Source organism: Cryptotermes secundus, unplaced genomic scaffold (genome assembly GCF_002891405.2).
Source record: "Cryptotermes secundus unplaced genomic scaffold, Csec_1.0 scaffold23, whole genome shotgun sequence".
Lineage (NCBI taxonomy): Eukaryota > Metazoa > Arthropoda > Insecta > Blattodea > Kalotermitidae > Cryptotermes > Cryptotermes secundus.
Window position 1 is genome coordinate 415,345 of NW_019732377.1, and position 27,964 is coordinate 443,308.

A 27,964-nucleotide genomic window follows, 5' to 3' on the forward strand; every position below is an offset into this window, starting at 1 on the left:
GCCGACATGGCGGCAAAAGAGAGTGTTTACAAAGGCATAGACTCCCAACTATTATTACCCTGGACCGACCTTAGAGCCTGTTGGAAACAGAAAATGTTAAAGGATTTTTACGCATGGGGCTACTCATCGGGAGCACACAAAGGAAAATATTACTTCGATAATTACTTCGCTGAGGTACCTTACCCCTGGTTCAACAAGATTAAGCTCCACCGGAAGCCCATCGTCACGCTCAACAGACTTCGAGCCGGGCACTACTGCCTGAAAACCCACCTCCATAGACTCAACATTGTTCCCCATGCGATTTGCGACTGCGGAGAAAATATCGAATCTCCCAACCACATCTTATGGCAATGCAAACGATTTGATGCGGCACGAGAAGACATGCTCAGGAACCTGATTAAGCGCAATGAATACCCCCCGTACAAGATCGAACCCCTCCTCAGGGACATGGACCCTGGGATTATTGCATCGATTGCTCACTACCTAACCCGCATCGACATCACCATTTAATGAACATACATTAGTCCTTGCTACATAAATTAGATACAAACCGTATCTACTTCACCAACAACCGCCTTCACTTAGCCACGTATTCCAGTTTAGACCTACTCATCAGCATGCTATAAACCTGTTTCATATTAAGCCTACTTGTAAACTTAATGTAAATATGTCTTAACTCTGAACCTATTAGTAAGCATGTTACAAACTCTAACTTAAGCTTGTAATTGGCAGAATGGGCTCTCCAGCCCGACGCCAAATTCTTATACCTCACAATAAAAAAAAAAAATCTCCACGGTCGTTAATTTCGGTTTTCTAGACCGGAGCCGCTATTTCCTTCAAATAGCTTCTCAATTATAATCACGAAGCTGAGTGGACTCCGTTGCACACCCACTACTTCTCAGAAAAAAATCTGGTAGCCCCTGGAATCGAAACCGGAACTCTGGATTTATAGCCAGGAACTCTGACCACTGAACCACAGATCAACAAATATAAATATACACTGCAAATTTTAGCGACGTATGTCTAGAAATATGAACATTAAATTATCAATTACAGAAGTAAACTGTCTTAGTTGAACAGAACTTTATAGAAAATAAACTCGCAAAAATTAAATGAGATTATATAAGATTACATTAGGTTAAACCGAAATATGATAACAGTTTTTGTGGAATAATAATTAAAATCTCGGAGCAAGAAACCCCAACAACTCAAGCATATACTGCAAGCCAATTTGATCGAAAAAAAAAGTCCAACAGAATTTGTTTGTGTAAAATATACTTTGTGCCGGTCACGGTAGCCGAGCGGTCTAAGGCATTCACTATTTTCGCTCGCTCGGAAGCCGGGATCGTGGGTTCGAATCCCACTCAGGGCATGGATGTTTGTGTGCGTTTTTCTGTGTTTGTCTACAGGTAGAGGCCTTGCGACGAGCTGATCACTCACCCAAGGAGTCCTACCGTATATGTAAGATCTATAAAAAAGGAAGTGAACGGATTTCATGGCGGTAGGCCTAGGCCCACTGGGGCTGTAGTGCCAAGAAAAAAAATTATGCCTTTGTTCATATGTAAGAATAAACAATACAGAAGGTGTGAACAACTTTACAACTTCTGCTGGGTACATTAAACTGTAACGTGTGAGCTTATTCATATTTCGTAAGACGGAATTGGCTTTTTGCCACAACGTTGGACCTAACCCTTACCACCCTGTCTCCCATTCCGCCTCCAAGTTCTCACAGATTCCATCCATCAAGGGTGGTACGACTGTAGCACGTACAACAACCCGACGTTTGCTTCTTCTCACAAACAAAAGCAAGAACTTAGCACTTCGACTTTTTCACGTAAGGAAGTGCGTCATCCATCATAGGAAAGGAACCTCACGTACACATCATCTGTTATTTAGTGCGACACAATCTAACATCCTTAGCTGAATATACATACACAGATATAACACCTACATACTCTTGTTTTGAAAGCGAAGTAATTTTGTCGGGTTCGCAACATGTCCTGATATGCCTTGCAAGTTCCATTAGATTAATCACTATATGCGGCCAGCACACAAGCCGTTTTAACTGACAAACTCATCTGCTGTTCGTCTGAAAACAAGGGACTAAATGAAGATGACAAATACATTCATTAACCTGTCGTGGACAGAGAAAACCGCTGGGCCTCAGGTTTTGTGTTGTGCTGGGACTAGCCTAACATTACTGCAGACATGGGAGCTCTGCGAATTTTTGCACAGAAAATCGGAACAGGATTTAGTGTTCGAAAATTATTGTGGTGATTACATCAACATGGATAAGATGGAGAGGGCATGTAGCACACATGGGAGATAAAATTTTTTGCAAAAATTTGGATTGATAACCTGAAGTGAAGAGACAGTGTGCTTAATGAGAGGATAATATTAGAAGGTATTTTAGAGAAATGTGCCACGGTGTGGACTGGACTGAAGTGAAACAGGACAGTGACAACCGGAGGGCTCTTATGGACACGCTAATGAACCACCAGCGGAGAAATTATTTAACTCGCTGGTCGATTACCAACACAGCCAGAAAATACCCTTTCGTGAATTTAGTTAGTCAGTTGGTTGCTTACTATTTTGACGTGTTTACCCATCGATGGGCAACGGGTCGGTAAGTACATACATTCCCGAAATACACGCGCACGCAACAAGAGGACGTTACTGCCAGGTAATGGGGCAGCAAGCACGCATCCATAATAATATAAGACGGTGTGCATTTCAGTAGTCAAGGATAGGTATATATTTCAACCCTGTGAGAAGATAGGAACCGAGGAATGGATCATTTGGTGGAGAGTCTATAAATGTAAGTCCCTCAACAAGAACATTTACTGTTTTAGCACCAGTTTACTTCCATCGTATTTTCAACGCTTTCTTTGTTACACGACGTAGCATGATTTTGAACCGGAATGTGTTTGAGTTATCATTTTGTTACACAAATAATAACCCATTTTGAGCTTAAATTCATTCACACATAAATCCTAGGCCCCAGCTTATAAAGAAATTCAGAATCGACTACTTGATAAAGCAGTACGAAACATTTGAATAATTTTTTTTCAGATGTCAGGTTTTGTAGCACAGGCGGTATAGAAGTAGCATATGGCTATCAGTGACGGTAAAGTAAGCTTGTTTAGACGAGAAACACAAGACGTTTTATGCGGTCGATTGAATTCTGTTCCCTTCTAGTCCCTACTCCTCTCACAAATCTCCACTTGTCCCTTCTGTTATCCGCTTTCTGGTCGATATATTTTTTTACTTCGAATATTTTATTTGTATCTCCAAGTGGAACTGACGCGAAATCACAATTTTATTTCTCTCTTCTTTAAAGTAGCTGCATGCTGTTAGCTTAGGTCTCACATTCGTAATCCCCAGTGATTCCATCATGACTATTGTCTATTTCTTGGATATCATTTGCATGGATAAGGAATAATTTGACGAAAAGTAAAGGCAAGTCAACTAAAGGAAAATAACATTTTTGCATGTAGTTAAGGCATAATGTAATCATTCTACTGCGATTCAGTGCACCGGCACATCTATTTCGGTGTTCTTGTGACGTATGCAAGACAAACATTTGGACATATACTTAAGAGGAGTGCTATTAAGTAGAATAAAAATGGGCAGAATAAATTGCAGGGGTAACAAATATACAGATGCTTCCTTCCTCTACACAATACGCGTAGAACCGGAACAGAGCACAAAAGGAATGTTGGAAAATAAAGCAAGATAAGAAATGTACGAGCGTACGTATAACGTAACATTCGAGGTGCATTCAGATATTTCATCTTGATGTGTTGTCCACTTAGATTTTTTTCTGTGCGCTTCTTATTCATAACAAATGTATTATTTTATTTATAGTCTCCTTTGGATTTATATATTGGTAAAACTAATGTGCACTTGACAATAAAGTAGCGAAAAACACGCTTACTACCGAAAATATTTCACTTCTGAACTCAGAAGTGAAACAGATAAATCGTAAAATGATTTTAAAATGGAAGATGCTTCACTTCGAAGTATTTATCACACAGTCACTATACGAGTAAGTTGTGATCTTATCTAACTAATGCAACTTTTGCACCATTACAACTGCCATACTCTTACAAGTTCATTCGCTATTCCACTCTTTATAAAACATGTTCTGGATTAAGATTAAGAGCAGGTCGTGCTATGACTCAGGCGGTTAGTCGTCGGCTTCCCACTTCAGCGGCCGGGGTTCCAGCCCGGGTAGGGTCATGAGGGATTTTTGGTGGAAAAAGTGGCGGGGGGGCTCATTTTCTCTTAGTACACGTACTTCAGTTTCTCCTGCCAATTCGCATTCCACCGATTGCTATACAATCATCATCATCTATCATCTGGGGATGGTACAATAGGCCAAACAGTAACCGCAGTTCAAGTGGCCTCAGTCTTACCCCTTGAGAAATATTAAAAAATAATAAAAGAAAGAGATTATAGACATGTAGGACTATTTCCATCTATCTTTATCTACCAACTTTCGGATCCAGTAACAGATTTTCATTAACATTGCTATGAACGTCATATTCTTAAGGACACCTGATCTTCATGTTCCCTTTTCATTTCCTATGGTAAATAATACCAATATGGCGGCTGTACGAACCTGTAAGATACGAGACTTATTGATGTAGAGCCTAAAACTGTTTTATAATATATATTCGGAAAATATGAAATCCTTTTGAGCTAATTCTGATGTGGAAGTAAAAATAGTGTAAGTAAAGCTATCCCTGTACCAGGCCGTGAAGGCCCATAGGGTTGTGAGAAGTTGAGGGTCCCACATTTTCTAAACAATCGGATCAAATATGGCGGTAAGGGGCCGGCCGCGCTTTACTCCCCAGGAAAATTATTTAATTAATTCCTGGTACTCATCGCTGTTAGAGGCTGAGTCAACCCCAGGGCCATGCTGCGGCTGGAAGGATTAGATCAATTAAAAAAAATCGAGTGACCTCATCGGGACTTGAACCCGCGACCTTCCGGCTTGCAGAACAGTGCCTACCGCGTACCCCTCTGATGTGGAAGTACGAGTAAGGAATGCGCTGTGACCACGTGAGACCGAGATCTCAATACGACACAGATAACGACGAATTCTTTCAGCTAGACACGATGGTAAATAATAATCATAAACGTAAGTTCTACGTATAAGAAAATTGTTTACATATGAAGAACAGCACGAATGGTTGTTATATCTCACGACATAAACGTAGCAAGAAGGTTGGAATTATGCATATAAACTGCTGGCTTCATGATACAATTCTTGTTGTTTAGTATGGAATGAAAATCTTATGGAAAATAAACATAGGCTTGTTTAAGAACGCCTGGTTACGAAAAGATGATACTAAATATGTTCCTCCAAACGTCAGAAAGTATATAGACTTTCGGTTACATATATGTAGAAGCTAAGTAGTGATAAGGAATCCTCAGAAGAGCGTTTTGTAGGTTTGCCAGTCCCTACTTCCGCATTAGCCATCACCGCTTACTGGTTCTCCTGTCTGCTGGAACTGCGTTCCTCTAACTGGATTCGTATTTTACTATTCTATGCCTGTTCTTGAACCGGTCACGGTGGTCGAGCGGTCTAAAGCATGTACTGTCTTCACTCGCTCGCAAGCCGGATCGTGTGTTCGAATCCTACTCAGGGCATGGATGTTGGTGTTTGTGTGTGTGTTTGTGCGCGCGGGCTCGATTTTCTGTGTTGCTGTACAGGTAGAGGCCTTGCGACGAACTGACCTCCCGCTCAAAGATTCCAACCGAATGTCTAAGATCTAGTAAACCGAAGTGAAACGGACAGTTTCATGGAGGTAGACCAAGGCCCAAATAGGGGCTGTAGCGCCAAAGGAAGAAAAATGCTCGTTTTTGAAGGAATGTCTCGAGGTGGACATATTAGCGCTGGTTGGAGTGGTGCAGAACTGGAGACGTACTTCAGCGGTGCATGGGCTGAAAGAAAGTCATAGTTGGCAGTGGAAAACAAAATAGAGATAAGTGGTTAGCGGATAGATAGGGCGGAGGGTTTGGTAGAAATTTTGCCAAAGAAGGGCACGCGGTAGGGTATTTGATTGAGGCACTATGCCACAAGCTGGAAGGTCGCGGGTTCGAGTCCCTATGAGATGGAATTTTTTAATTGACCTAATCCTTTCAGCCGCAACATGGCCCTGGTGTCGACTAAGCCTCTAACAGAAATGAGTTCCAGGAATCTTCCTGGGTGTAAAGGGCGGCCGACGTGTAAGGCTGACAACATTACCGCCATCTGTTAGCCGATTGTCTAGATAATGTGAGACCCCCAACGTCTCACAACCTTATGGGCTTCCATGGCCTGTTACAGGGATTGCTTTGCCAAAGAAAGCCTATTGAAAAAAAAGTGAAGTTGCATTAAGGCTTGCAGTTTTATTTCGCTCAATTGGTTCATCAATCTATTTAGCACAAACCACTTTCCTGTATATCACATACAAAGTAACTAAAAGCTCCTGTTTAATTTACCCTTGGTAATAAAACAAGCTAGTTAAATTTTATGGTCACTTATACGGATTTTTGGCAATAAGGAAACCCATTTCCTTAGAACGCGTATTTACTTGTTCTGCGATGCTCGTAAATTCAGTGCTTTATATTTAATGTAAGTTTCCAATGGAGAAGAGAACTGACGAAAGAATTAGTTTGCCTTGCATGAGCACAGGCGATGGAGAAATTCATGACTTTAACAACAGTCGCTTCATCTCATTATACGGCGAAGATAAACCAGAATATGTTTTAAGAGTCGTTTCTTATATCCCAGAATAAACGCCCTATTCCTACTCGTGTTACAACGTTCAGTTGATTAATGTCGTTAGGGATAAAATCATTTTTGAAAACTAACTGAGTCTCACAAATGTACCATGCCGGTGAAATGTAAGATAAAAATAAAGTTGTTCCTGTGCTTAACCAATCAAGCACTATGCAATGAAGACATATGAAGGAGTGGATGTATAGATCCAAGTTTTCTGGAACTGGGGAATAGTTGGAGGTAAGTAGTTAGCTTCGCGCCCCGGCCCCTTTACCCCCGGGGAAGGAGCCCCTGGTACTCATTGTATAGGAGGTTGGGTGGACCCCAGAGCCAGTTTGGGCATGGAGAAGTGAAAATTCTTTCAGCCACCTGGCATCGAACTCTGACCCCTTGTTTTTCCAGCCCGTAGCCAGTCGCTATATCGACTGCACTATCTCGACTATTATGCCAACGAAATGATAATAAATCAAACAACACAAATAGTTACCACTTGTTGGCATCAAGACAGTAGGCGGTACTTTCTACAGTAATTTTTTAAGGAACACATGACGAAAGGCGGTGGTAGTCCACAGCTTGCCTCTAGAGAGGGGAGGGGAAGAACACTTTGAGAGCGCCGAGAGAGGTACGGCACCGAGGCAGCAATTCAAGGGGAGATTTTCTCAGCGTTACCGAAAGCAAGGTCGGGGCCTTTGCTGCCATCAAAGGGCATGGACTTTTTGAAGTGTCAGCCAAATGTCTCATAATTCTTAACAATATTGATAATTTGCTATAAAGGAACAATATTCGCAGTCGAATCCATAAAGTGAATAATGATAATAAAAACAGCATAACAATATTAACACCTTAATGAACTCCGTGAAACACGAATGTTTCTCAGGAACTGATGGCCTTTCAAGTGACCAAAAATTATCTGTCTTTCACGTAACTCCAAGGTTAATTAGCATAACAAAGCCCACCACAAGACCCTACTTTAAGACAGATTAATTCAGTCCATATATTCATAACGTGTTCGTTCATGATCCTTTAAACTACTTTTCTCCCAAATTGTCTCCTCAGTTCAGATTTTAAGAATTAAGGATTCTACAAAATTCTTACTTTGTCTGCGCGATGTACATGCCACACCCATCCCAGTCGGTTTGATTTAATCTTCCTAATAGCAGCTGGTGGACTGCAAATTACATTGTTCCTCGTTATGCAATATCTGTCACAATCCACCTCTCACGTCCAAATATCCTCCTCAGCACTCTACTACCTATAACTAATATATTCTCTGCAAGTGTTCAGTCGTGGACAGTAACACAGAAAACATTTTAAAATAATCCCAATATATTTATGAAATCATAAATATTATATAACTTTATTTTAAACATCTTAACAACAAAAACATATTTGCATATTTCAATCCTTTACACAGCTATGCCTCAAACAACTGAGTGAATAGCTTTGAAATATATTAAATTAAATCTGTTTCAACTTGCAATAAGATGTATGTGACACGTCTTGCAGACAAGCGAGGCTGGTACTGAAGACTGAATGACAGGTTCGATGCGTTTCATTCGGTACGATACAAATGAAATATATTAGTTATAGAAATTACATTATGAAGGAATGAAGATAAGGCATACGTTATTCATAGTAGTTCTTTTCTTCATGTAATTATTTGTATTTCGGAAAAAGTGGATTTTCTTTCTTTAATTTGTTTGTTTTTGCAAGTTTTCTAAATATATCTGTCATAATTTCAGTACAAATTGTGCGGCAAAGAACCCTATTGTAGCTCCCCTGTAACCTGTGTCGTTTATTCAAACACTGTCAATGTTTATTCTCGCCGAATTATGTCAACCAATTTTAAATTCTTTGATACGCTGGAATTAGGAAACGCAGAAACTTACTGTCACGTGATGAGTGACAACATACCGGATTTGGATTGATAATCGGAATCATTAGACACTTTAACACGCAACTCGTGACTATCCTTTACAAGTCACTATCACACAAATACTAGTGTTCTCAGTCACAGTCTTCCCTGTGCTGTTTGGTAACACCTCTCAACACTGGACGTTCTTCCGCTGCTGAATGCCATGTCACAACAAACTTCTACTCTTCTGACCGCCATCTCAGGACTCTCTGGTAATTGCAGCTGGTTCTTGTTATATAGCCTCAGCACGGACCATACAATAAACACCGCTTCGAACAGCTAGTTCATTGTTGCTTGTTACAGAGCCGTTACCTAGTAATGGCTGTTTCTCTGGCTCCACAGTTCTTGCTTTGAGCAAATATGTTACAATATGAAGTATATTCATTCAATAAAGTATTCCGACCACTCTAGCGGTTCAAGGAACGACTGTCTTAAGCCGCTCGAACGTCACCGACTTGTCTGGATGTTTGAGGACATTTCTCTGTATGACGATGAGGATACCTCGTGATAACAGATCCTCTTGGATCGTAAAAACTTGGTAATATTCCTCGGAGAAAAGTATGAGACTCGAATCTTGCTGAGATTTATTTATAATAAATCACTCAATGCCTTTATCCTACCTTTTTCTTAACTTCAAAATAAATGCGCCCAAACGTTAGAACTTATGATTACTTGCCGACATCTAAACTAATCTGAAAAATGCATATGTAACTTTTATATAAATCTTTTAAATAAGACAGCTCAAACTCCGTAAAAAATTGGTAGAAACACGAAAGACGGCAAAAACAATGAAGTGAAAATTGCAGAGTAAATATGAGAAAATTGCAGAGCTATTCAGTTAACACTTTATTCTAATCGCAGCGTTAGGCAAGGTTCACTGATTAGGTTGTTTCAAGTAAGAAATCAGCATGAAGCAGGTAGCAACCAGAAGAATGGCTCGACTTACTCTTCAACCATGAAGATAGAGGCCCTCTTTCACCAGAATACACGACGACATTATATCTCAGAAGATACGGCTCTTCACAGTCAACGCTGTAAGAACCTAAAATCTAAGAAAAAGGAGCCTCACATTTCATTCCCATAAGACGGTACTGACACGTAAAGACGCGAGAAGAATTCATTCGGCAGTTCCACAACGTGTCGAAAATGTGGCAGTGCTTTAGTCCGAGATATTCTATCCATGGTTTTGTTCAAAGCAAAGGTCATTAATCCGGAACTGCCACCTGGAACCATCTTTGTGAGGACTACAGAGCGAGTGTGACAAATCAGGACTCTGAGCAATAGCTACAGCATTCTACAAAATTGAAAGTAGTCGCGAATATCATCCTTATATCTGATGGAACTTGTCACATTCAGACACAACAGTCAAGAGCAGCGCATTACTCGTTACCGTTTGTCGGACAACACGACTCACGAGCCCCAGTCATTTGACAAGTCGGTATTCGAACGTTTTGAACCGTACTGGGATCAATAACTTTCATTATTTTGCAATATAATATCTTAATATGATACTAAATGAGTATCTGGCAGCCTTTGCAGTAAAATGTGGTTATGGGCTCTTACTCCTTCGAATATTATGGCGGGTTTCGGTGCATCCACATTTGCCAATTTAACTCCGAGGCCGTTAATGACGAGGCTTCTTCATCTTGGAAGAACACGGTTAAAATAAAGTTCCCGATTAAACTGAAGTTCTTGAGAAAAAGTCCAAAAGCAAGAAAAATTGTTTCCAACTTGGGCAAAAACGAGCAGTCAAATGTCTACAAAAACAATTTATCTCCTTATCGTCAGAACGGAAGTGATGAAGTCTTTCAGCCCCGTGATAATGCATCCTTGAACACAGAAACTAAATGTTCAGTGATTTTGTAAACTCTACAAATTAAGAAGAAGAAATGCAACGGTGCAGAACTATTAATTGGCGAGCGGAGGAAATAGTGATGTCATTACTTCAGGGTATGTCAGTCGCTTCCCTCACTGAGGAACCATCATGAACAAAGTGGTAAAAACGTCGTCAGAAAGAAGGACGATTCTCGACCTGCAGCAGGCGGCGTTTCAAGGAAAATGTTGAAACTGTATTGTTTGCGGGGATGGCGTGAAACAGGATCCTTCGTGCTTGAAGTACATGCACAAATAATATGTTGGCATTATTGTTACCGATAAATGCTTTCTTTTCAAATGCCCAGACTGCGACATTTCTCCAAACATGGTTGAAAGAATTTCATATTTTCTTGCTTCTTCAGTTTTTGAAATAATAATTTATAAGAATATCTTACGTGTTGGTTTTTTTAATGTTTCAATAAATGTTAATTTTATCCTTTGTATTAAAGTCATGACTTATTTTGTGGTATTATTTCAAAATGTGTTCCTAGTATGGCCAGAGTACACACCATTTCTATTTAAATTGTTCATGTTAATCAGACACATATGTTTCAACCTGATGAATTTCAATGTAACTGGATTGCTCAGAGCAGCAACAATTTCAAAGCAATTATCCCAATAAAAAGCCGTACAAAATCGGGCAACTCTTAATGTGTCTGTTTTTGATCAAGATAATTTTAAATAACAAAAAAAATAATAAGAGTAATAAAAATTAAATAACCAACACGGATCTGAGAATTCTTCTACTTCATGTCAAAAAATCAACTGGCTGCCAATTTCTAAATACAAATAGCCATAATATATAAGCTTCTATTTACAAAATATTCACAAATCAGGATTTCTAACTTATATGAGCATTCGCTTGTGCTTGTTCCGAGTGTCTTCTGTTCGTCAAAAGGAATTCAACTTCTGCCTCACATTTCGTACCTTCAACCACTACGACGTCGGTCGGTCGGTCTGTCCTACTCTGGAGACCTCCTGTGTGATCCATCACCGGACATGTCCAGAGAGATTGTGGTAACTAACTCCCCCCCCCCCTGGCTCACTTTCCAGGGATGTACATAAATAAAGCTAAAATATTAAACACTATTCTACACGGTACGTGTCCCAGCGGAAGTAGAGGTCACCGGAAGAGGGAATTTCTGCAAGGACTTACGATGCACAGAACCTCATTTAATTTGGAAAATATATTTATATACCTGTATGTAATAAGGATAGCACGAACCTCAAATTAATGCTCATACTGCCTGATACCCCACGTCTGTGTACTCCAACTCTTCACCATTACATTAAGTTTGAGAGATACGCGTGCATCGGCAGAAGTTCTCATCTTTTCCACGGCTGTGTTAAAATTGAAGGCCAACGAAGATAAGTCTACTCATGTAACATTTACCATGAAACATGACAACTGCCCTTCAGTACAACTCAATAATTCTCAAATTCCACAAGCAGACGACGCCAAATATCTTGGCATGCACCTGGACAAAAGACTCACATGGCAAAAACATATCAAGACCAAACGCACACAGCTCAGAACTAAATTCCACAAGATGTATTGGATGCTGGGACGCCATTCGGAGCTCTCAACAGAGAACAAGATCCTATTATATAAAACTATACTAAAACCGATATGGACCTATGGCATACCCTTATGGGGTACCGCTAGCAACTCCAACATCGAAATTCTTCAACGATTCCAAAATATGGTACTGCGTATACTAGTTAACGCACCATGGTACGTACCAAACTTTGTCCTACACAAGGACCTGGGAATTCCAACAGTACGCGAGGAAATCACGCTCTCCAGTAAAAAATATCAGGCACGCCTCCGGAAGCACCCGAATTCCTTAGCGACGCACCTCTACGATGAAGAAGAAGTCAGGAGGCTTCGCAGATTTAAACCGTCAGAACTGTTAACCAGATTTGCTATCTAATCTTGTAAAACAATTAACTAATTGACTATAATTAGTTAAATTACATATAGAACGAGTTCATTGGAACACGTTCTACATGTTAAATTACCTTTATACTCATCATAACTAGTACTTATTATCCAATATAGCTGGATAGATTGTATAATAAATTGGAGAAATAAAAAAAAAATGTTAAAATGTGTACATGTAAATTTATCATCTCTGTCCATGAGACGTTCATATACCCTACTCGAATGGTTTATTATTTACAGACGTAAGAAGAGAATCTAAACATATTGTGACATGTTGATCCCTACCGTCCCAGCTCCACGCAGCGGTNTGCGACAATATATTGCATACGAATACCACATTGTTTTCTCACATTCAACAGCAGTAACAACCACAAATTTAATATTTAAGCTTTCATGATCTTTCTAAAATCTACTTCCACATAAAACTTCAGAACCTTACAACAATTTGCACTACTCTCGTTCTCACCTCAAACGTTTCCAGTGTCGCCAAGTTGGTATTACTGATTGTAAGACATTGAAAGTGTAGTGGCGCATTAATTTTTATTGGCGTTGTAGTGACGTCAGGTTTTATGAAGCTCGGTATTCACTTCAGACGTTGTTAGAGTGGACAGACATGGCAATGCTATTTGCGCATTTTCGTCACTGAAGGAATAAGCAATGACCGTAATGCATTCGCAGAAGAAAGTGTGACGGGAGACACATGAGAAGGATTGCCTTGGTCAGAGAGCTAACCATGAGAACGCTCGTGTACCCGGACAGTGGGAACCCCACAAACCTTGATGTACTGTATCCATCAGTGGACTGTAGCACAAGTGGCTGGCAATCAGTTCAGAAGCACATTATTCGACACGTTTGTTACGAAGGAAGTAACTGGAGGATATATTCACAACACAGAGCAAACCTTGATCCACTGAATCCATCAGTGCAATGGAGTACCGGTGTCTCGCAAGCACTTTATGAGAACAGCATTCGATACGTCGGTTTCAAAGGAAGTAACCTTGAGTATCTTCACAACACATAACAAGCAGTTTTGCAAGCCCAAGTGAACATTTTAAACGCAAAATTTGTCAACTGGTAATTTTAAGATACTGAATAAATTGTTCAAGTGATGCATCATCGAATGGGATGTGATACGGTGAGTTGTTTCTAAATCATGAATCAGCAGAGGTACAGAATGAAGCACAAATGGCCTAGTTTAGAACAATTCCGTTACGTGTATGGGTGACTGTAAACGGGGTTTGGATTGGTAATTGGATTTACTGAACACTTGAAGTTCGTAACTACAAGTAATTATAGCTATCACTAATTCACATATTCTGTAGTTCATTAGAGCAGGCCTGCTATATGTTCATCGGGTGTCTGGCAAAAGATTCCAGCGTAGAAGATCCCTCAGCTTCTGTATTAACGGCTTCACGTCCTCGTTGGCTGTCGCCTATCTCACTGAAGTTCCCGAGCTGACTTCCAACTGCCGAACTCCCAACTCAACTCGACTCATCTCCACTAACTGTAACTACCGGAGGGCCATTCGGCCATTCTGTCTTGGTATGAAGCACTCACCTTGGGCCCAAGACCAGATATTAGACGCGTCATAGCTCAAGCGGTTAGTCGCTGGCTTCCCACCGCGGCGGCCCGGGTTCCATCCCGGGTCTCGTCAAGTGGGATTTGTGGTGGGCAAAGTGGCGCTCGGGCGGGTTTTCTCCGAGTACTTCGGTTACCCCTGCCAAATTTCATTCCACCAAATTCTCCATCATCATAATCACCCGGGGCAGGCTAAAATAGGCCAATCAGTGGCCGCCATGCCGAGTGGACCCAGTTGGACTCCACCCCCCACTAAGTGAATTAAAAAAAAAAGACCAGATATTTATTACCGTCAGACTGTCGTGGGTTTCTTGATGTTGGGCGCCCTCTCTACGAGAGGATGGATCTCTCATTTACAATTGCTGCTAGTTCTCGTCAGCGAAGTCATTCTCAGGTTCGAGTCCCACGAGACTGATGACCATCTATTACTGTCTCAGATTCGGAACATCCACAACGTGGAGGACTTGGTTCCCGTATTTATATCCTTCACGCACATTGTGGCTCTGTTATACCCCAAGCACTGGCTTCCTTTCTTGTCGCTACCCATGACTCGCAGGGCTACGGTGGCGGTATTGGAACCGACATCCAAGTTAACTCCGTTGGCCGAGTAATATAGCGAAGGAACAGACCCAACAGAAAGCACCGTTAATCTGTTGGTGTGGGTACGTGGTATCACGTGTTTCACTGTCCATCTGATGTCGGACCGAGCGGCAACGCCGCTTCCCGCAGCCCTCCTATTGTTACGTGACGTCAGCGCGTAATCATTGTTTCTCTGATAAGTTGTTTATTGTGCCGTACTCTAGTAACGGTTCTCCACATACTACAATAATTCCCCAGCTTATCTGTTAGTAGGGACCGAGGAAATCTGAGTGTCTTCAGAAATAAATGCCAGTCGAACCTTGGTTCGAACAGGGCCTATCCCGAATGTGAACAATACAGTCAGTGTCTATTTACGACTATTCACTGAGTAGCCTGCTATAACAATAAAGGTAGTCTGCAGTCTGTAAGTGCTCTGCTTAAATGTCTTCCAACAAGCAGGCTCTCCTAACCCAGTTTTTCGTGAATTACCTAAGACCTTCCACGCGAAAGTTTCCAGAAAGTACCTCGATTAGGACACGGCCGTTTCCTTCCAAATCTTTTACAATTTTTTATTCACCTACCATTCTACAGTTCGACTATATATTTTCCGAGATACTGACAGAAGCTTGAAATAGACCAGAAATATATTATTTAACTGAAAATTAACATTATTATGTGGTGAAAATTTGGTTCACATTAAAATTATCGTTTTCATCAAAAATAAGATTCTAATACGTTTTCATGTGCAAGGCTAACATTGAGATGTACGGGTTAACACAATTAAAAAATTAATGAACTTACGTATCTCCCATAACTGCCTAAATAATAAAGTCTTAACTGGGCTGAAAGGGGCACTTCGCTCTTCGGTCCTCTTATGACCTCGCTTCCCTTACGAAACTTGCTCACTCATCCCAATTATTTTTCTTTTGCGTCGATGCCTTTAAGTTTAGTTCTTTTAAATCAATCTCTACATTTCCCAGGCATGTTAACCTGATTCTTTCCACCGCTGAAACATTATTCGTAACCGTTAAATCTGTCTGTGTTAGTCCCACTAAGATCAGACAAGGAATTTAATTTAATTTCTAAGTAAGATTAGAAAATGTGGGAACCTCAACATCTCACAACCCTATGGGCCTCCACGGCCTGTTACAGGGATATTTTTACTTACTTTTACTTTAATATTAAGGGGTAGGGGAGATGACAATCGGAGTTTTCTAATATCAATTTCGTATGTACTAGATCAACTGACTTAGAAATTTTTTATTTAAAGCACAGTAACACATATACGAGTATATATATACTCGTGACGTCACTCGTGGAAACGCAGAGTTCACGTGACCCCTACTTCCTGTTGCGCCATCCACGTGACAATATATATACGCTAACATGTGCCACAAATATCGGCAAAATTTGGCTGCAGCTCAAGCCTCCTGCTAAATTTTCATCCAAGGACAGACTGTTTGCATTTCAGAATTGATTCTCTGATGAAACAGTAATAGTTAAATGTTAATACTCTGCAGTTGTGTACACTTCATTTTCACCAGTATGGAGATGGATGAAAACGCATTCGATACATATGTAGAGAAAACTTCTGCTATTAGGCGTAGCCAAAATTATACACTTGGTTACTCCTGGAGTTGAGCCCTTCTCGAGGAGCCGCCAATTGTGCAGCTACTCAAGAATTTCCCAGCAGTTTATGGAACCCGAAGGTTCATTACCGTGTTCACAGGAGCCCTCCGCTGGTCCCTATCCTGAGCCAGATCAATACAATCCATCCCATCCCATCATATCTCTCTAAGATCAATTTTAATATTGTCCACTCACCTACGCCTTAGTCTCCCCAGTGGCTCTTTCCTTCTGGCTTTCCCACCAATATCCTATATGTATTCCTCGTCTCCCCATTCATTCTACATGCCCTGCCCAGCTCATCCTCCTTGACTTGATCATTCTAATTATACTTGGAGAAGAGTACAAGTTATGAAGCTCCTCATTATGCAGCTTTCTCCAACCTCCTGTCACTTCATCCCTCTTCGGTCCAAATATTCTCCTCATAGCCTGTTCTCAAAATTATATACAAGAAATAAATTGCGCCTCCATGCCAGGCCACTGGATTGCATATTTTGTAAGGTAGCAATATGATCGTACATAAAACTCCGGTACCATAAAATAAACAATGGCAATTACTATCCTCCCATACATCTGCCAATTCTGCCTTCAGTCATGTTTCCACTTCACATGGACTGTAGTGTATACAGCCTTCGTTTTAGATACGGTATCGTTAAATTCTTGGCATGCAGCTTGGTTGTAACTGCTAGAAATTCTGAATGTAATATGAACTAAAATATTTCATAACATAATGAAAAAAATATAAAGTACATCTGTATAATTATGCAATAACTGTTGCCCAAGGAACGAACTACCTGTCTTTCCGTCTGGAGACCCTGTGCAGCTGCAAATGTAGCCAACACCGTCGGAACGGAGGAACGTCCAGTAGCTGTCGGTGAATGGGACAAAGGGACCAATACACGAACCGACACCAGCTGTAGTGATATTTACATCTCTCGTCTCAGAACACGTTGAGATATTCTGCTTCCATTCGTGATTTCCTTCCTTCCAGCGTCAAACTGAATTAATTCTCCTCCATGCAAAATAACGGAAACTCCCTTTGGTCGTACAATTTTCTCCTGACTTAAAGAAGAAGTGGTGCTAGATGACAAGTTTTGGCTTACTGAATATGGTTCTGTAGATTTTGACTCGGTAGTAGAATTGTGGGCCGATCACAGAGGCCGCACGATCTAAGGCATGAACTGTCTTCGCTCGTTCGAACGCTGGGATCGTGGGTTCGAATCGCACTCGGGGTATGGGTGTCTGTGTGTGTTTATTATATGTTTCTGTTGTTCTGTGTGTGGACAGCAGCCTTGTGACGGACTGACGCCCCATCCAAGCAGTTCATTGATTAAGTATACAATTAAGAAACTCAGAAAGCTGCCTAGATCCAAAGGGCTGTAGAGCCTTAGACAGAGAGAGAGACAGAGTAGAATTGCCGAGCCACAGATTTTTGTGTTGTGTGTCCAGTCATTATTATAGATAATATTCATTATATGCCTATTAACATAACACTAGTCTCAGCAGCTGCAATTGTCTAGAACGACCTATTTCGGCACATATCCGCCATCTTGAAGTCCAGCTGTCGGTCCAATTATTATTACTTCGCCGTAACAATACCCAGTATTGGGAAATCTCTCAATGTTCTATTAAAATGGATTCGGTTCATATATTTACCATCATACAAGCGTACTCTTCCATTTGGTTGAACAACAGACAGAATTTAAAAGAGTTATTCAAACATTGCAAATTTCCACGAAAACCTAAGGGAAACAGAGAGAGTCACGTGACAAATGAAAAAATCATTGCGATGAACTATATGACACTCGACTGAAACTTTGATATAAACGTGACTAACTGATAAAAGGGGTAACATTTAAAAGGGAATGCCCAGCTTATGCAACACAACGCCGCATTTACGTTCAGCAGAACGCACTTCAAACGCAAACAAAGCCTTTATGGACCGTCACCACTTGTACAGCAAAATGTATCAGCATAACAACTGGGCTACAAGTGCTACACTTATGACCTAATTAATTCCAAATCAGTATAATTCACATAGGAGGTTTTAAATGGGGCGATTTTACAGGGATATAAATAATTTTGTTTACGTGTGCGTGGGCCCCTTAATATTTTAGCCGAATATAAAATTCAAGCCATTTTATGGAGGAAACTGATATTCGATAGGGTCACTTGCCAACATCTGACGCGATGAGTTGTTTTGAATCTGATAGTTTTACGGGACAATATCTTATCAGACATTTACGAGACGAACTTTAGTGAGCCAGTCTTTGTACAGACAGCTCTTACGGAGAAATAAAACGAAAGCATCCAGCTGTTTATTCCACTCTCACCGCGACCTCTTTACTAAAGCCATCTGCTGAGGCACATTTTTTTCATGCGGTGACCCCTAGTCTCCATCGGCGGGTTATTGTTGCACTGGTCTTTCATTTGAAGTTGAACAATTGGATAAGCTGTCTGTTTACTGCAGCCGGCGGTTTCGAGGCAGAATGGAGGTAAAAAGCGGAAATTCTGGGTAATAAAATGGGTCATGGCCCATTTTATGGATACGAAGGAGAACAATACTAGCGAGCTTCATGTGTTTGTCCCTTTGTTCACTTTTAAAATATTCTACAAGCATCAATATCACAGTCAGTCACGAACATTCTCCTACTTTCGTGACAACCCGAAGTTCCAATGCTATGTTCCCTAGATCTCGACGCTGGTCTGTATCCTGAGACAGATTAATCTAGTCCAGACTCTCTTAAAATTCATACTGGAGGGTCTATCATTCTCCAACCTAAATCTTTACTTGTCAGATGGTCTTTTCTCTTTGGGTATTCGAAATGAACTTTGTAGGAATTTTTCCTCTCCCTCATTCTGAATGCGTGCCTTCACTCGGTCACGTCATTGCTCAAGCGGTGGTCAGGGTTCGAGGTGGGTTCAGGTCATGTGGAATTTGTGGTGGACAAAGTAGAACTGGGGCAAGTTTTCTCCGAGTACTTCGGTTTCCCCTATCATTCTTCATTCCACCAATTGCTCCACAATCACCATTATCTATAGTCGGAGGCTGGCACAATAAGCCAGTAGTGGCCGCAGTACCAAGCGGACTCAGTCTTACCCCACCAAGACTAATAATAATAAAAATCCCTTCACTCTCTCGTCCTTCATTTGATCATTGCTATTAATATCTGGTGAATAACAGAGATTTTAACAGTCATATACACTTTCTGAGCGCTGTGTGTTCCCAAGCTGTAAATTATGACGGCCTCACTGGTCCCATTTTCACATAAATTAAAGTTGAAGTACTGTCCAGAGAGGAATGTAGATAACTGCGGATAAATTTTCCGAATACCACTGGATGGCATGCGCAAGGGCTCTGTATATTTTCTACCCTTATTTAATAATTTCACAGGGTATAATGTGTGTGGTGTAGGAAACATAATATCAAGAATGCCGTCTTCTGGGATGTGACTGCAGTCACCTTCTCAAGTTGGTTCCTATCTCTTGGATTTTTTACCCAGAAGATGGAGGCAATGTGTTCCTCCGAAACGTCGGTTCATATGACATCTACACGGCGCCACATCCCAGAAGATGGTATTCTTCATCGTTACCATTGTGATAGCTGCAAATCTTACAAACACAAGAAATATCATCTGATATAACATATATGTAATCACCGTATTCAAATGGAGACTGTTTTATGAATATGTCCGCATTCTTTGTCATGTAAGTCATCCAGTAAAAGAAATTCCTCTAGGAATAGCCTCCTACACAATTTAACAGATGAAATTGAGAGTGAAGTCAGTTCCGACTCAGCTGAAAGTAACTTCCATCTTCTTCGTCCTGAAGCCACGAGTTCTGTCATCAAACATATGATTACTGAGGCATAGTTCCTAACTTATAAGCGATCTGTCATCCAAGAGAACCATTTGTTCCGACGGTATTACCGAAACGTCACATCGCCTCTATTCTGGCTACACGAGTATCAAGATCACGTGATTAACATATCCAAGGACTTGCAATGCAGGCATTATACTCAGATAATGACGCCAATTTTAAAGTTAAATGTGCGCTCACACTCAAAGATACAAATGCATTTGTTATTGTTTTAAGCGGAAACAGCCGTGAGACAGGGATTCCTGTATCATTTAGTTACTACTACCATATTACAACGTTTACTCGGAAATTTGACAGCAGAAAGAGTAACGACTCTTTTTGTGCTTTAACTGACATATGACTACAATTGAGATGCCTTGAATAAACGTCAGGCAGTTCATTTCGTAGGTGCATAAGCCCGACTTCTTGATCTACGTTGAACGTGCCATATTATATTTTTATTGAAAAAATGTGAGGTAAATCCTCACCCCGATCATTTAGAAGTGTAGGCCGTCAGATAATGGAAATTTATTGATCCCCTCTGACGTGATATACGTATAATTTCAAGCAAAGAAACTGTGCGCGACGGAACTACAGCGGATTTTTCAGATTTCTGAATAATTTAGTTTTACTCTCAATTACAGACACCTTTCTTTTTATTGTGCGAAATGAAATATAGCTGAAGGTTGGTTGTAATTATTTGATATTCCAAACGATGCTATCAAAATACGAGGGTAAGTCAGAAATTATTCGCACTTTCTCCATAACACATCTTTAGGTTTGTCACACTGCCTCCTACGCATGCATTGTTAGAGTTGGTACTACTGTGGTCACGTGATCGAAGTTTTACCTTGATCGCATCATTTTCCTTGATGCTGTGACAGTGTACACATGGCCGCTCTGCTAGCAGTGTGCACCAATGATTGACAAAGAATAGTGATCCGATTTCTCTGATTGGAAGGTGTGTCAGGGGCTGAAATTCATATATGGCTTCATCACTATGAGCCAGAATCCAAAAGCCAAAGTATGGCGTGGAAACACCCGGGATCGCAAACGAAGATGAAATTCAAGACTCAATCTTTTGTGGGAAAGGTGATGCTAACCGTTTTTTGGGACTCAAAAGGGCCTATACTGGAAGACTACCTGGATAAAGGGTGTACGATCAACAGTGCAAGATACAGTGATTTGCTGGCCAACAATCTGAAGCCAGCAATTCGCACCAAACGCCGAGGCCTATTGTCGAAGAAAGTGTTGTTGCATGACAATGAACACTCACACAAGGACGGCCAGACCGTTGAAACCATTCACCATTTGTGTTTCGAGGTGCTGGAACACCCTGCCTACAGCCCAGATCTCGTCCTTTCCGACTATCATCTCTTTGGACCGCTCAAAGATGTTTTACGAGGTTTTTGATTTTCTACGGACAAAGAAGTGGGGGAAGCGGTGCATAAATGGTTGCGCGACCAACCGCAAACCTTCTTCGTCGAGGGAATACGCAAGCTTCTACCTTCTCCTAATTCATTATATGTCAAAACAATTAGTACGACACTAAGTATCATACTTTAGGAACAGACCTGCTGTTTTTCTACATTTCTAGCTCCAAATTCAGAAAAAAGGCAAATCGAACAAAATCACGTGTAAATATATCTCAGTGTCTTCTGACTCGCAATTGTAGCATCGGTCGAATCAAGCAAACAGAATTACTTTGTTCTTTCTTTTCAATTTTACTCAGAGCTTTCCGAATGTAACATCAAAGACGGGACAAACGAATCAAAGAGACCAATTTAAAGTTCGTTTGGAATGAATCTGGCAGGTGCACATTGTGATATATTTTCATGCATACAAAAATATTTGTATACATTAACAGGACGTAATTCTATTAATATTTCGTGCCTTCGTCCATTAACTCATATGTCCGCACACAGTTTCTGACGTTAAAATTATTTCGGATTCGAACACGATCACTATAAGGAAGAATATATATAAATATTATATGCAAATTAATCTTATTTATTTTCAGAAACGAATGCATAAAACTTGTTTAGTGTTACATTCTGACAATATATCGAAGACAGTGGCAATGCCCGACATAACCGCACCAAGTAATTCCACTGCTTCCTGTACGTGTAACGTTGCTGCAACGTGATCTATCAGCTTCTGCTTCATAATTCTGAACTATTCTACAGCAGAAGCAGGTGACAGCCCTGGCACTTCCTGAGGGCAGCAGGCACTGCCCTGCCAAAGAAACGTGACAAACTTCCATATCTTGCAGTGCGAGTTACAATTAAAAAGGAATGCAAATTCTCAATTCCCCTTCATTCATTACACGACAGAAATAAGGGAAGGATCGAAATTGTGGTATGAATTTCTGCTATGGTATGATTTTTTTTTTTTCGAGAATTTAATTCAGAGTTTCCGGTATTGGATTGAAGGACCGAAGTTTTATATAAGCGCTATCATTAATGGAAGTAATTAACAAAGAACGTTAAGAGATGATAGTCATATATGTTGAATTTGAAAAGAGATTAGATAAGAAGCTATCGTAGCCTATTTGATAGTAGTACCGCTGGTACAAAATCCACGAAAAACCTCACTAAATTTAGCCCGTATGCCGATCGCGGTTCGAGCCGTACATTTCTGATAGAGGCCAGAAGCGTCATCGCTAGAGCCACCTCAGTATTTTTGTCGTTATATATTACGTACAAACAAACTCATTTCCTCGAATCTTCTTGCTATATTAACTACTGACTTAGTTTCCTTAGTAACGATAGCACGCAACGTGTAGCTGAAAGGTACGGCCAAATTCTGGACACGAGTTCTATATACCATGTCAAGAAAATATGTTCATATTAACATGTGTCCGGAGGCATTTAGTTTATGATTTATAGCCGAAAGAGTACATTTCTTGCAAGTGCTCAAAATGCACCCCCATGTTGATAACAATGCGGGTGTCAGCACGAGGCCTGTTTTGGAAAAATTACATATTTCGCACATGGCCATTTGGAAGGTACCGCGTGAACAGTTGTTTTACACTTATCGTTTGAGAGTGCAGTGTCTCATAGCTGCTGAGTTTCCAGCGTTTTGTTCAACGAACTGCCGAATATTTTTTATCAATATCCTTTTCAAGCTGAAGTTCTGAAATATTAAGGTCCAAAATTTGGCTCGTCATATTAAACATGTCACTGGATCCTTCAAATTATTAAAGGTACGCGGTAGCGTAAGTTAGCTGAGGCACTATGCTACAATCTGGATGATCGAGGGTTCGATTCCCGATGAGGTCATCGAAATTTTCAATTAGCCTAACTCTTCCAGCCGTACTATAGCTCTGGGGTAGACTCAGCCTCTAAGAGAATTAGTACCAAAGATCTTCCCTTGTTGTAAAGGGGGCCAGGCGTGTAAGGCTTACAACCTCACCGCCATCTGTGAGCCGGTTGTCTAGAAAATGTGGGGGTCTCGACGTCTCAAAATCGTATGGGCCTTCACGGCCTGTTACAGGGATATATTTTTTATAGTATAAAACTTCTTAGTCACAAGCCTGCAAAGAGTTCCACAATGCGATGATCCTGTACGAAGTTGATAATGTATCCCGTGATACGACAAAACTACTACATGGAATGAGGGGGACATAACATCTTCAGAGAAATCTCGTAACGATACCGCGCGTGCTCTAATGCATATATACCTTCTGAACAAGTCTGTTTTGAGGCACTATATCAGTACATGGGTTTGCGTAACACAGAACTCCAGTCACCTTGTATTTCTGTACTTACTCGAGATGCGATTTCTGCACGTCGAAGTCCTTGAACGTTATCTCGATGATTTCGTCACGACTCGCGATGAATGTGTAGAGGAGGCAGTTGATGTTGTCTTGGTATGGATGCGGATAGTCCGGGCTGCTGAAAGAGCCGTAATCCTTGCCGTACGTGGCCGAGAACAGCAAGCACTCGCAACCTGAAAGTCACATCCCAATGTTACACTCGCCGCTCTGTGAAACAGACAAGTCCGCGGCTTCAGGACATGCAATTCTGCTGAGGGAAAAGGGGATCTGCTGCATAAGAGGAAAATTCCTAATCTGTACTCTGAACTTAAGACTGGTACAATGAGCAAATGAATTTTAAACTGGACTATATATGTAGCACGCAAGAGGGAAAAGAGAAATACATAACATTGGAAAACTATAATCATTATGAAGAATGCCGTTTTCAGGGGTGTGCTGCAGTGTAGATATTGTGTGAAATGACGTTTCGGAGGACTGCATGGCCTCCATTTTCAGGTTAGAAAAATCCGCTAGCTAGGAACCAGGGTGAGCATGAGGCTGCAGACTGAGCCACCAGTCGACGTTAGTTCACAAAAGATCTACACGGGGCCACATCCCAAAAGACGTAATTCTTTATAGTCACCGCCGTGAAAACCTCAAACCTTACATATTATCATTATCATTAACATCGAAACTGCAAGGTGAAGGACTTTTGAGCTCTTCCGATCTTCGTGTTAGACGAAATGATAGTGAATAGGAATACACTATTTTAAACGTCGACATTTGAACTATTTCTTACAGTGTAGTTTTTAAATTAATCAAACGAAGTTAGAATTATCTCCATATATGACGAAGAAAGTAAAGCCAAATACATACCATATTTTAATATAAAAATCTCTTAGAAAGAAGAACCCTCAGGTAGAGAGGTTAATAAATTTAAAAATGGCGTGTAATATTTTCTGGGATATAATGCTGTGTAGACCGGTTCAGTTGATACGCGTTTCGTAGCAACATGTCGCCTATTACTTAAGGCACCAATCAGAGCTCTGCTTTGAGACTCTATGTTCCTCTGAAACGTCGGTTTATTTTCACCGAACTACGTGACGTTTAACCCAAAAGACAGAAGTATTCGTAGTCACTGCTGTGAGAACCTCGATTCATCCTAATGAAAAACGTTCTAATAAAAATAAATTTGCAGCTACTCAAAGGTGTGGGGTACACACCATTTTGTAACGTCCGAGTAGCAGTATGCATCCTTTATGTGGATTATGAGTTTGGCGGACTCTCAGCTCAGAGAGAAGAAAACAAAGATTTAGGATAACTAAATTTATTGTCGTTGTGACCTCTACATATTCCTACAGATTTAGAATCGAAATTCGGACCAATTGATTAAGGTACAACGATTGAGCTTTCACATTATTGTATGTATGAAATATCTTAAATATTCACTCGCTCATGGAGCTGAGCCCTTCTTGAAAAGCCACCAATTGTACAGCTACTCCAGAACTTCCCAGCATTTTATGGATCCCGAAGGTTCAATATAGTCTAACCTTCCAGCGGTCCCTAGGAGGTTCCATACTTCTAGGTGTTTGATTACAATTTCCTGATTGATACACACAAAATACGTTAAATACAGGCATTAAAAATATCAAGTAGTTGTATTAAAGCCGCCAACTGTTTCCTTGGCTTCCTACACAAACGTAGCAGACTGCTTCATCTGGAGAGCTTGATGCTATAGTTGTTTGCCTGGGTGTAAACTCTACACGTCTCTATGCTCCGTGATTCCTGACGGACGACATGAAAGGTAAGTTGTGCCTTTGCTAGACTCTGAAATACGATTGAGAGAAACAGTTGTGATTCCAGATACGTCAACGTCCCTACAAACAACATTAGCAACGTATCTAGCAGAAAGACAAGTTCTGCTTCGAGAGCAACACTCAGCACAGAAGGGCCTCTCATTTATAGACCAGAAATTCGAGGACGAGCAGATTGCAAAAGAGAAGGGCAGAATTTAGAACACAGGCAAACTTGAATATGGAGAAGTGAATCTAGAATATGCTTCTTCATACGCAAATCATGGGATTTAAAATGCTCCAAAGCGAAATAACAGCTCTAACGGACATGAAGAAAGAAATAATTAAAACGGAGGGCCATAGACTTACAGTTTGTTGACATCATGAAACGTAATTGAATTCAAAACAAGCGTAAAGGCAATACATCATAATAATAATAACAGTAATAATAATAATAATAACTCAAGTATTTGTATTTACACGCTGACCTAACAATTCAAAGGCCCATTACAAAGTAAGCACAAGAAAAACCAAAAAGAAAAAAGAAACAACAAATGCATACACACAAGAAAAACAGAACAAGGCAGTGTTTATCATTTGGATAATAATAATTCCCTTAGCGCAATCAAATCTGTCTTATGAGGTCAGAAAAAAGTATGTACACTTATCTAGAATAACATTTCTAATTTAATAAATAAGAACTTACTATTATAAGATGTTACTGAAACAATTTTTGTTTTAAATAGAGTAACGTCACGAAAAAGAACATTATCAGTCGATGCGCGCCTACGTATTACTGGAGGGGCACATAATGCACTTTGAAGAGTCCCTGGTATACCAAGAAGAATCTCCATGTTTACAGTCTGCAGGAAGGAAGGACAGAATATTCTTTTAATGCTAGTGGACTGGGACTAAGTCCCTTGTAAGCGGCCTATTGTACCAGCCCCAGATGATAGGTGAGGGTGATTGTCGAGCAACTGGTGGAATGAAGATTGGTAGGGGAAACCGAAGTAGTCGGGGAAAACCTGCCCCAGCGCCACTTTGTCCAGCACAAACCCCACTTCATCAGACCCGGGATCGAACCCGCGCCGCCGCGGTGGGAAGCCAGAGACTAACCGCTTAAGCTATGGCGCGACCAAGGACAGAATAAGAATCAACTACAACAACATAAAAACAACAGCAATAAAATTAACAACACGCCAAATAAGAACTGAACCAGGAAAACCTGATTCTGTATGACTTCAGAGAAGCCACGTCACCAAGATAAACCTTACCATTAGTGTTCAGAGAAGATCTCCTGCGCCCTTTTTGCGGGGATGGCACAATTTTGTAAATTCCGAAGAAATATTTACGTACAGATTAATTAATGATGTATTTTAATATCTCAGAAAGAAATATTTGTCATTAAATTATATAACTACGAGTAATTTTCCTGACTTTAAACGTCCCCATTTCTGTATTTTCCATAGTTCCAAGTTAGAAGGTTTCTGTCAGGAAAATGGGGGTCATTGATAAAATGTATGCGGATAATGAGGGCTGGACGAGCTTTCGTAGCCTATTACAGATGTCATTTTCCTCCTCTTTGTCCTTCAGAGCAAAACAACGAAATTAAAAATGTTATGAATATCAAGCATCATCATAAATATTTTAGTTTGTTTTGTGTAAAACATTGCCTAATGACGTAAGCATTGTTTATTGTCGATTCATCAAACACTGCTGTTTCCTGTATAGAATTTTCCATAATAGGCTGCAGTATAGAACAAAAGTGAGGGGAAAATACACCGGCATTATAAGATCAGATAATTTTGGTCCAGTTTGAAATCAAGAGAACAATACTGGCCTCGATCTACCAGCCTATACGAGATTCGTCATGATTTATGAGACATGGTCGGACTTTTAGTCACAGATGCACTGGGTATGTACATGGGCATTTAATCCATAACATGAAATGGAAGCCATAAAATTCTGCATTTTATTTCAGAGAGGTACATGATATTAGTATATCATCACATATGTCGGCGGTTGAATAAATATATAAAAATTTCGTTGCTACATACCAACATATAACATCCATCTCTCTCTTTAACAACTGTGTTCGCTAAAGCCTTTTGAAACATTATTTTATTTGGAGACGACTATGTCTCTTGTCCACATTCACAGACTAGGGGAAGTTGTCCCAACCGGACCTTCTGCCAGTCTGTTGGAATGCAATATTATCATACGTCATTTGGCCTTTCATATAGTACAAGCATTAAGCTCTGAGTTT

At 40.5% G+C, this 27,964-nt stretch overlaps 1 protein-coding gene across 1 annotated transcript in view; it reads right to left on the reverse strand.

The window, feature by feature from the left end:
- The window catches only part of LOC111867557 (cubilin-like), a gene marked incomplete at its 3' end in the record, with an annotated part of 638,701 nt that overhangs the window by 353,610 nt on the left and 257,127 nt on the right, over positions 1-27,964 (reverse strand). Inside the window, exon 3 of the mRNA XM_023857538.1 lies at positions 23,919-24,099. Within this exon, the coding sequence (XP_023713306.1) occupies positions 23,919-24,099 (181 nt within the window). The remainder of the gene's footprint in view (positions 1-23,918; positions 24,100-27,964) is intronic.